This window comes from Chlorocebus sabaeus, chromosome 5, assembly GCF_047675955.1.
Source record: "Chlorocebus sabaeus isolate Y175 chromosome 5, mChlSab1.0.hap1, whole genome shotgun sequence".
Lineage (NCBI taxonomy): Eukaryota > Metazoa > Chordata > Mammalia > Primates > Cercopithecidae > Chlorocebus > Chlorocebus sabaeus.
Genome location: NC_132908.1, coordinates 50996572 through 51006072, shown reverse-complemented (window position 1 = coordinate 51006072; position 9501 = coordinate 50996572). Strand labels below are relative to the sequence as shown.

General features: G+C 46.2%; 1 protein-coding gene across 2 annotated transcripts in view; it reads right to left on the bottom strand.

Annotated features, from left to right (window-relative positions):
• Positions 1-2620: 2620 nt before the first annotated feature.
• The window catches only part of FTO (FTO alpha-ketoglutarate dependent dioxygenase), a 422796-nt gene continuing 415915 nt past the window's right edge, over positions 2621-9501 (bottom strand). For both annotated transcript variants that reach the window (XM_007993307.3, XM_007993308.3), the window contains exon 9: positions 2621-5319. In XM_007993307.3, the coding sequence (XP_007991498.1) occupies positions 5166-5319 (154 nt within the window). In that variant the 3' untranslated portion in view covers positions 2621-5165. The remainder of the gene's footprint in view (positions 5320-9501) is intronic.

Sequence of the window (9501 nt, the reverse complement as noted above, 5' to 3'; positions counted from 1 at the left end):
CTCAGGAATCCAAAGATTTGGAAAGTCTGATGAATGACAGTGGGATAGAAAGAGCGGAGGGTGCAGAAACGCTCAGTTTCCAATGTAGGAGGAGGATTTGGACCAGAGAGCAGGAAGGACTTGGCTGACAAGGTTCCCAGAGGTGGGAATTAGGACCGTCCTGGGAGCATGGGGCCATTGGGACACAGGACTATGGGAGCAGAGCTGCCCGGGAACCAGGGTAGAAAGCTGTCTGGTCCTTCTAGCCAGGATCTGGGGGGCACTCGTGGTTCTCCTTGTTAATAAGAGACAATGGAGAAACAGAACTTCGGATACTTTCCTGGAGTTTCCAGGAATCTATTGGGTGTCTCAGGTGAACGAGAGAACCAGGTGAATGCCTTCTGACAATCCCCAAAACCTGCCTCCCAAACACAGCAGCGGCCCAGGGGTGCCCTTGCTGCCTTGTGGGAAGTCATTCTTAGCCGGCTCCCCTCCTCCCACCCATCCTCTGCAAGCTGCCCGCTTTCCCTACAGCCGCAATCATCACAACACGCCTGTGCCTTCTCTCCCCTTTATGGTTGTCAAATTGATTTCACCACCGTGATACCTATGGCTCCCAATGAAACTTAATTAAAAATACCATTTAATCACAGAGTAACAAAGGCAAACGGGATAAACGGCATTACCACTTCGGTGCATTTTAATCCGCACCGTGCCTCTCCATCTGAATCTGTCTGGATGAGAATTGCCTTTTCAAACCAGAACCCCCTTGTCTTCCATGCGCTTGCCTCTGACAGATCTCCAAAATAAACAGTATTTAGCGTGGCATGGATCCAAATGTATGCAATTTGCCCAGTGGTAAAATCAGCCCTAACTAGAGCAACAACAACAAAAAAAGAAGTTGCATTTGAAAATACCTTCCTTCCCTCGAAGCATACAAAAAACTGTCTACTAAACGTGGGGTCCATTAAACAGGGCCTATGGACTCTCAATTCCGGCATCCCTCGATTCAGTGAGTGATGGATTTTGAAGCTGATTACTAAAATTGTGTCACCAATGATGCCATGACCCGGCTCTGTCATGTCTAGAAAGCTCTGAGGGGCTGGAGCCTGCCAGTGAGGGCGGCAGGAATGGATCTGCAGGGGTGCGGAGAGGACGTGCTGCTTAGAGTGAACTCAGCAGGTGGGCAACCTAGAGGGGCCGCAGGCCATCTTGAGATCTCACCCAGCCAGCGGGACATCCCCAGTTGGAAAGCCGCTCCTTTGGATTGAGCCGTTTGCTCTCTCAGAGACCCTCTGGAATCCAGATAGAGCGATGGTCTAAAGCATGAAAATATCTCACCAAGTTACTTCCACGTCCTTGCTGCTTGAAACCCTTTCATGCTTCCTGGGGTGTGTGGAATAAAACCCGAGCGGCTCCCGCCTGCTCTGCCCTACATCTCCCCTTCTCCCCTCCTGGTCTTCTTGGCTTTGGGCTCAGGGCCCTTTTCCTTCCTTGGGCACCCCTCCCAGGGCTCTCCTGCCTGGGCCCGCCGTCCCCTTTCCTGGGAAGCTCTTCCCGACCACCTTCCTTCCCCACAGCCTGATTGAGGTTCCCTTGGTCAGTCACCATCTCCTCCTGTCCCTCTCCCAGTTGGTTCCCTTCCTGGCACTTACAACCACCTGGACACTCTTGTTATTGGTTTGCTGGTTACTGTCTATTTCCCCACTATGGGGTAAGTTCTTGTTTTGGTCACTACATATCCCAGGGCATCCACTAGCCTGGGAGGCAGAGATCTGTCTTGGGTCCCCAGGCCTGCCCCATTGCTGAGGCTGTGGTCAGCACCAAGAAGGGTTTGCGGGAGGAAGGGAGGGAGGCAGGGCAGTCAGTAGCACCTCAGTGCAAAGAGATCTCTTAGATCACTTTTCTCAAGATAGCTGGGACTAGAGGGAGGACTGGCAGGAAAGCAGGAGGGGGCTGCTGCTGATGGAGGTGGTCTGTTATCCGCACACATGGGGGGAAGGGTGCGATTTCTGAGCCTGTGCTTCCAGGAAAGTCCTTCTCCAATTCATAGGGCAGAAGCAAGCCTCCCCTTGACCCTGCAGGATACGAGTTCATTGTCATTGTCCGCACCAGCCGCCTTTTTATTGGATCTTGCCTACCTCCTTCTACCCACCTGAAACCTCCCTGAAATCCTCAAACACATGCTCAGTGAAACTCACCATTTCTTTTTCTCTTGCTCCGTGGCCCAGGCTGAAGTGCAGTGGCATGATCTTAGCTCACTGCAACCTCTGCTTCCCAGGCCAAGCGACTTGCCTGCCTCAGCCTCCCGAGTAGCTGGGATTACAGGCACACACCACCACACCCAGCTGATTTTTGTGTTTTTAGTAGAGATGGGCTTTCAGCGTGTTGGCCAGGCTGGTCTTCAACTCCTGACCTCCAATGATCTGCCGCCTCAGCCTCCCAAAGTGCTGGGATCACCATTTCTTTAGAGCAAATGTGATATCACCTCTCGGATTCACTTAAGGTAGTGATTTCTCCAACCCTGCTGCACATCCCCTGACTCCACCTGGAGGACTTTGAGAACTAATTCCACCTGGGCCCCACCCAGGCCAGTGAAGCTGGCTCATCCATGCAAAAGGAAAAAACAGCAGAACCTCTCTTGGTTTCTTATCTCATCCTTTTAATATTTTTATTGGATATGAATATTTTATGATGCACATGACATTAGTACAAGCAGTCTACAAATAGAGTTCAATAGTCACACATATATTGGGGTGAGCACAAAACATTTTGACTAGAGGGGTGAAAGCAAGCAGGTTTGGAGAGCGCTAACATGAAGAGGTGACACGGGTCAGGTTCACAATTAATGATAAAATGGAGAAAAAGAGGGAGTATAGCAAACCATAGGCTGGGTCATGCCCCAACTCGCAATGGGAAGATGCTATTTAGCTTGTTGCCATGCGAGGATGGGGGCCTAGGACTACTGGGTGTTCTGAGTTCTAAAGAAAATGCAGACCTTGGCTGGGTGCGGTGGTTCACGCCTGTAATCCCAGCACTTTGGGAGGCCGAGGTGGGTGGATCACGAGGTTGAGATAGAGACCATCCTGGCCGACATGGTGAAACCCCATCTCTACTAAAAATACAAAAATTAGCTGGGCATGGTGGCACGTGCCTGTAGCCCCAGTTACTCGCGAGGCTGAGTCAGGAGAATCACTTGAACCTGGGAGGCGGAGGTTGCAGTGAGCTGAGATCGTGCTACTGCGCTCCAGCCTGGTGACAGAGTAAGACTCCGTCTCAAAAAAAAAAAAAAAAAAAAAAAAAAAAAAAAAAAAAAGAAAGAAAATGCAGACCTTTTAATTTTATGTGAAATCTCCCATTTTAAAAATATTGGCACCTAATGGAATATAACAAAAAATGAACATCATAGGGGCTAAAGAAAACACTGGGCTGGAAGGCCCGAGGGTGCCCCATCTGTGACTTTTAAATGCCACGCCCTCCTGGTCTACGTTATTCATTTAATCTCTGCGATGACCCTGTGAGACAGTGCTTCACTTCTCTTTTACCAATGCGGAAACCGAGGCTCAAAGACACCAGGGGATGAATCCAAGGTCTGAGAGACTCGAGTCTCAACATGATGAGACCCTGGCCGCTTTGCTTAACAAGACATTTCTGTGTCTATTAACTGCATGGGAATGAGTGCAGGCCGTGAACCGCTGCAATTCTGGTGGCAGGAAAGAGTTTATTCTCAGTGCACCTTCAACGGGCAAAAGCTCTTCAACTTCTCAACTACTGTGAACACCTCCACGAGAGGGCAACAGGCTGGGGAGAGGGGGGCTAACTATTCTCACGATTTCTTGGGACATCAGTGGGCAGGAGCCAGGTCGGAAAGGGAGAGATGTGTTAACGGCATCACAAGACAAAACTGGCGGAGGGGTCAGAAAGAGAGATGAAAGCATCTACATCCAGGTCAGTTCACCCACACATAACAGTACTAGAATTTCCTGGATATTTGACTATGTGCTGGAAATTGTTCTAAGTCTGTAACTAGAATCATCTCACTTAATGTTCACCTTGGGAGTGGTGCCTTTCATATATCCCCATTATACAGATGAGGAAACTGAGGCACGTTAATACCAAAGGACACAAAGCTAGTGGGAGTCTTAAAGCTCAGGTTTTAAACCCTACTCTCTCTTGTCTCTCTGAGTCTCCAATGTCATCAGGATGGGCCACTGAGGTTCTTCAAACCTCAGTTCCACTTGTTATTACATAAGAATGAGGGACTTACAGAAAAAATTATACTATGCTGGTGAAATCTGCGGAATGATGTAAATAGGGCTGTGTCTCTTTCAAGAGATCAGCAAAACTCCCTAAAGACAGGATATCAACTTTATTTTAATTGTTAACATCTCCTTCCTGTGCGCTGAGCATAGAACTCAAAGCTCGGGCTTTTATTTAGGTTCGTCTTAGAGAAAGGAAAGAGGCCAGTCTTCAATGAGTCACTTCTCTTTTAGTTTCTTTGCCTTTGGGGATAGAGGCTACAGAGGAATGGAAATGAGAATTCCTGCTCTCAAACTTTTTATAGAAGCGTTGTCCAATAGGACTTTCTTCGATGATGAAAATGTTCCATATCTGTACCGTCCATACAGCAGTCACTAGTCACATGAGGCTATTAAGCACTTGAAATGTGGCCAGGGCAACTGAAGAGCTGCATTTTATATTAAAATTAAAACTGAATTTAAATTGAAGTAGCCACAGCTAGCTAGGGGCTACCATATTGGACAGCAGTTATGGGTGTGGTGAGAAACTGGGATGTCTCTAAGTTCTGTCTTTCCCCAGAGGGCTGGGTCCACTCCAGAGTCTCTGAAAAAGCTTGGGGAAGAGGAAAGTAGGTTAGGCTTTGTCACATGCTGGGCTTGTTCCTGTCGCCTGCCCTGGACCTTGGGGGCTGAATGGCTCACATTTTAAAATCTGAACAATTTTGGGGGAAGAAGGTCCTGTTTCACACCACATCAGACTATAGCACAGGGTCATTTTAAAACATTTAAAAATTCATGGGCACCATTTCCTAGCTGTTTTGGATGGGGACCCGGATGCTACAATCTAGGGGCCAAGAGAAGTCTCCGCTGCCCTTGCTTAAGCCCATGACAACACTGGAGGAGAAGAGCCGATCTCTTTTTCTCCTCTGCCTGACACTTGTGCTCCTTCTAGGGTTTTGCTTCCAGAAGCTGACCTCTGAGTTCTGAAACGATGTCTGTGAGATCAAACGGCAGAGGCATCGAAACGTCATCCTTTTCCCAGTATGGCCGACATTCTGGCTTCTGATCAGCAGGTAAAGTTCGGGCAATTCGCGACTGGCACCTGGAAGAGTAACAATAGGAAATTAATCCATGGGAGGAAACCCCCAGAAGACCTCAACCCACAGGAAGCTTGGAGCAACACCGGCCAATGCTCCAAAGACAGTCCTCTGGGGTGAAGGTCATGGCGATGACTGAATGAGGCTACAGGCGGAACGCAGGTGTTTCTAAGAAGGAAGGCTGTTCCTGATGGTCCGGGCTTCCTGTGTTTGGACTCCCAGATTTGTATCATCTCAGGTGGCTGTGTAGAAGCCAATCATCGGGGAAATTCAGTTACTCTGCCTTTAAAATGGTGAATTATTTTTTCATTATCTCAACTGTTATTTAAAGTGTGTGATTAAGCCATTATCAGATTTAAATGTTTGTGGGATTTCGATGTATTACTAGATTACTGGGAAAGATTAAATTGAATTTACTGCATTAAAACGTCCAAGAATAGATTAAACAATATTACAGGCTGGGATTGACTTTGGAGATCCTGGAGATTTACAAGTGTCCCAGCTTGCTGTGCTCAGAAAAAGGCACTCCAAGGAGACACCGATTTATAAGGATATATGCAAATAGAGGTTAATAATCATTTCCACTGATGAAGAGGTGGGAAAAACTTCCACAAAATTAAATTAAGAGGCTAGCAAGAGTTAGTCCCTAAGGAAAACACTTAAATCACGGTTTTTATTGAATGGATTATTCATCAATAGTAGAGAAATTAATTATCATATGAAGCTAAATTATAGCCTCACAGGAAAAAAATTGGGGCAACGTTCTCACACCTTGGCAGGCATCTATCTCTCAGAGAGATTGGCTTATTTAAAAGTGACCTGGGAAAACTCAGTGGCTTCAGCTTTATTTATCTGCAAAATGAGGATCAGAGAGAAGGAAACAGATTGCAATAAGGAATGAACGATTTCTCGACTCTCCTGGAGTACGTGGCAGTGAAAATGTGTGGACCAAAACCAGACACTGTGAGGACATTTGGGACATTGCACACGTGCCTCCCTCCACCCCCGCCTTCTCTGCATTTTTGTCTAAATCAACTAAAAAGTCATGCTCACTATTTGTCTTCTGACTGTGTAGGACTGACTATGGAGAGATCAAAGAATGGAATATCCTGGCCCCATTTCCAAGCCTGGTGGTAGAGAGGGTTCCTAACGGAAAGACATCTTCTTCTCTGGGGAATTATTAATGGTGAGGGGATCCCCCCGGGAAAACATACTTCAACTTTACACCTATTTTTGCGTGTGGTTAATTGCTACACCGGCATCCTATGCACTCAATCCGTCGTACATTACACGTAACATTCTAATATATCTTCGGCTCTCTGCATCAGGCCCTGATAATAGCGCCTGTTAACATGCACTAAGTACTATTATGTAGCACATCACTTCATAAATAATAAGATTAGCTGACCCCGGGGCCTCAAGAAGAGTAATGTGTTTAAATGTTCTCATTATTTATTTAAAACAAGAATTAAAGCAACAGAAGCTGCTTTTGACAATCCTCTTAGCATAAATATTAAACTGTTTGCACTGATAAGCTACACACTGCACCGAAGAACAGAGGGTGCGTTCTGCAGACTACTTAATCATAGGTGTTTGAGACCATGCCGCTTGCTGTCATGGTTCTGAGGGTGCATCTCTGTAGTTCTAGAGACAGTCTCTAAACCACTTGAAAGGGATGTGGGGGAAATTAATATTCAAGGAAAGCTGCGACTAATTACAAAGGAACTCTGCAAAGCTTTTAAAATTGTGCTTTCTCTCTGTCTCAGAATCCTGGAGTAATGCTCAATTTACTGGGTAGGGAAAGTTATTCCAAATGGAGCGTTTCAATCTCACAGTGGATAAATTATCCATGCACACATTATCCTGGCTGGCAGATTAAAGGGCTATGATAAGTGTCGATCCACCTAGAATATCATAAGGCTTGTAGAAAGTCAATAGAGATGCTTTTTCACCTGTCAAATGGGTTTTGCCTCCGTACTTTGTGAAAGTATTAAACACATTGAAGCCTGCTGCAGAGGTTTGCTTGTGCTGTGTTGTACAAGTTTCCCAATCCCGATGGCTTTTCTTTTGGGCAAAGCTGTTGCAGTTTTCAGCTGTTGTTCTTCTCATCAAAGGACTGGCCGGGGCCAGGCATGGTGGCTCACACCTGTAATCCCTTGCATCCTGGTAGGCCAAGGCAGGCAGCTCACTTGAGGCCAAGAGTTTAAGATCAGCCTGGGCAACATGGCAAAACCCTGTCCCTACTAAAAAATACAAAAATTAGCTGGGCACGGTGATGCATACCTGTAATCCCAGCTACTCAGGAGGCTGAGGCACGAGAATCACTTGAACCCAGGAGGTGGAGGTTGTAGTGAGCCAAGATTGTGCTACTGCACCCCAGCCTGGGCAACAGAGCAAGATTCTGTTTCAAAAAAAAAAAAAAAAAGGAAAGAAAAAAAGACTGGCTGGTATGGGAAGTGGCTCCTTTGCATTCAAGCTCTGATAGACAAGCTGTACACGGTCACTGCATCCATCTGGGTCAGGAGTAGAACCCTTTGTTGGGTTTCTTCAGAGCCTTCATTCAGAAATTTCAAGATTGCTTTAAAATTTTTTCTTTAATGTCCAGTGTTCCTTGCCAATTTCCAACTGATAGTAATAGGGGCCGGGAAAGGGCTCGTTATGGGAGGTGATGTATTACCCATGAAAAAGGACAGACATCCCTAACTCAAATGATACTGTGTGATTTAGCATCATCCCAGCCTACAGAACTGATAAAGAGAAGGCTGGGAATTACTTGAAGGCACACCTGTCCCCCTTTAGGGTTTCATTTCTTTTGCTCGGGTCACTCATTCTTCCTTCTTGGATCTCAATTTCCAAAGATGGGAAGCAGGGAGACTGCCGCATGGTGGTAAAGAGTGTGTTCTCTGGATTGCTGGAGTTGCTGCTCTCCAGGGGCATGATATCTTGGGCAGGTTTTGTTACCTCGCTGAGCCTCAGTCTGCCAAGTGGTGATGGTAATAACAGTATCTTATTTATGAGGTTGATGTGAAGATTACATGAATTATATGCAGAAAGTGCTTAGAACATTTCCCAGTACATAGCAAGTGCCCAATACCCATTAAATAATATTATCACTATGGTTACTTCTACTCCAGGTACCAGTGGCAGACGAGAAATGCCAATGAGAGAGCTGCCTATTATACTTGTGCTCTCTCCTTCCTTCATACTAACTGGGTGCGGAGCCTCTAGACGGACTCCCAGGGGAAGCGCTGGGGATAAAAGAGCAACTCTTTCTGGCTTGAATCAAATTGCACCTAAGGCTGGATCCTACCACACTGTGACATCCCAAGACCCTGAGGCTTATATATTCAAGCTGCTACAACTTCCCAGTGTCAGGCTAAAATGTTCAGATTCAGAAGGGATCAACAGTTGTTCCTGAAGACCTAGGACTGATAAAAGGCACTGGCGTCTGGCCTTCTAAGTGGTGGTTGTTCCAGATTGATTTTTGCATTTACAGGAAATAAAGTTGGATTGTTTCTTAGCACATAATACTCTATAGTCTCTTATAAAATAACGGGGCCCCAAGTTGTCTTATGAAATGGGTGAGGAATACTGATTGTGATGGAAATTTGTTGTCCTGTATTTACTCCCAACGTTCCCACCAACAGGATTCTAATTTTCCTGTGGGGTACCTGTTCCTTCCCTATCCTTCATGACTTGATGTGGGTGGGACTAGCTCCACCACTATAGCCAGAGGAGAGCCTTGATTGGCTTCCGCTACGTCAGTACATCATGCTCTCCTAGCCACAGGGAGTGGTTTAAGAGGAGGCATATGACCCAATATGGGGCAAAATCAAGAGACTAAATCAGAGGACTGGTATGGGAGCTAAAGGAAAAGACTTTCTCCTCTCCTGGCCTATGAACAATTAGGATGTGTGAATTGGAACTGCCATCAACATTTTGCTGCCATCCAGCAAGGGGTGGATCCTGGACCATGCTGTTTGAGTATCTGGGTCATGCTTCACTTAGATGTTTCAGTTTCATGAGACTTTATTGTCTGAGTTAGGTTTTTCTGTAAAGAATCCTAGCTGATATGCTGGCCATGCTTCCTTTCTCTCAGTTATTTCCTGCCTTTTACAACATCCATTGCCTTTGCCAAGTGGATTCAGGTAGTCTCTCTAAACTGAGATGTTGTGGCTGATACAGTG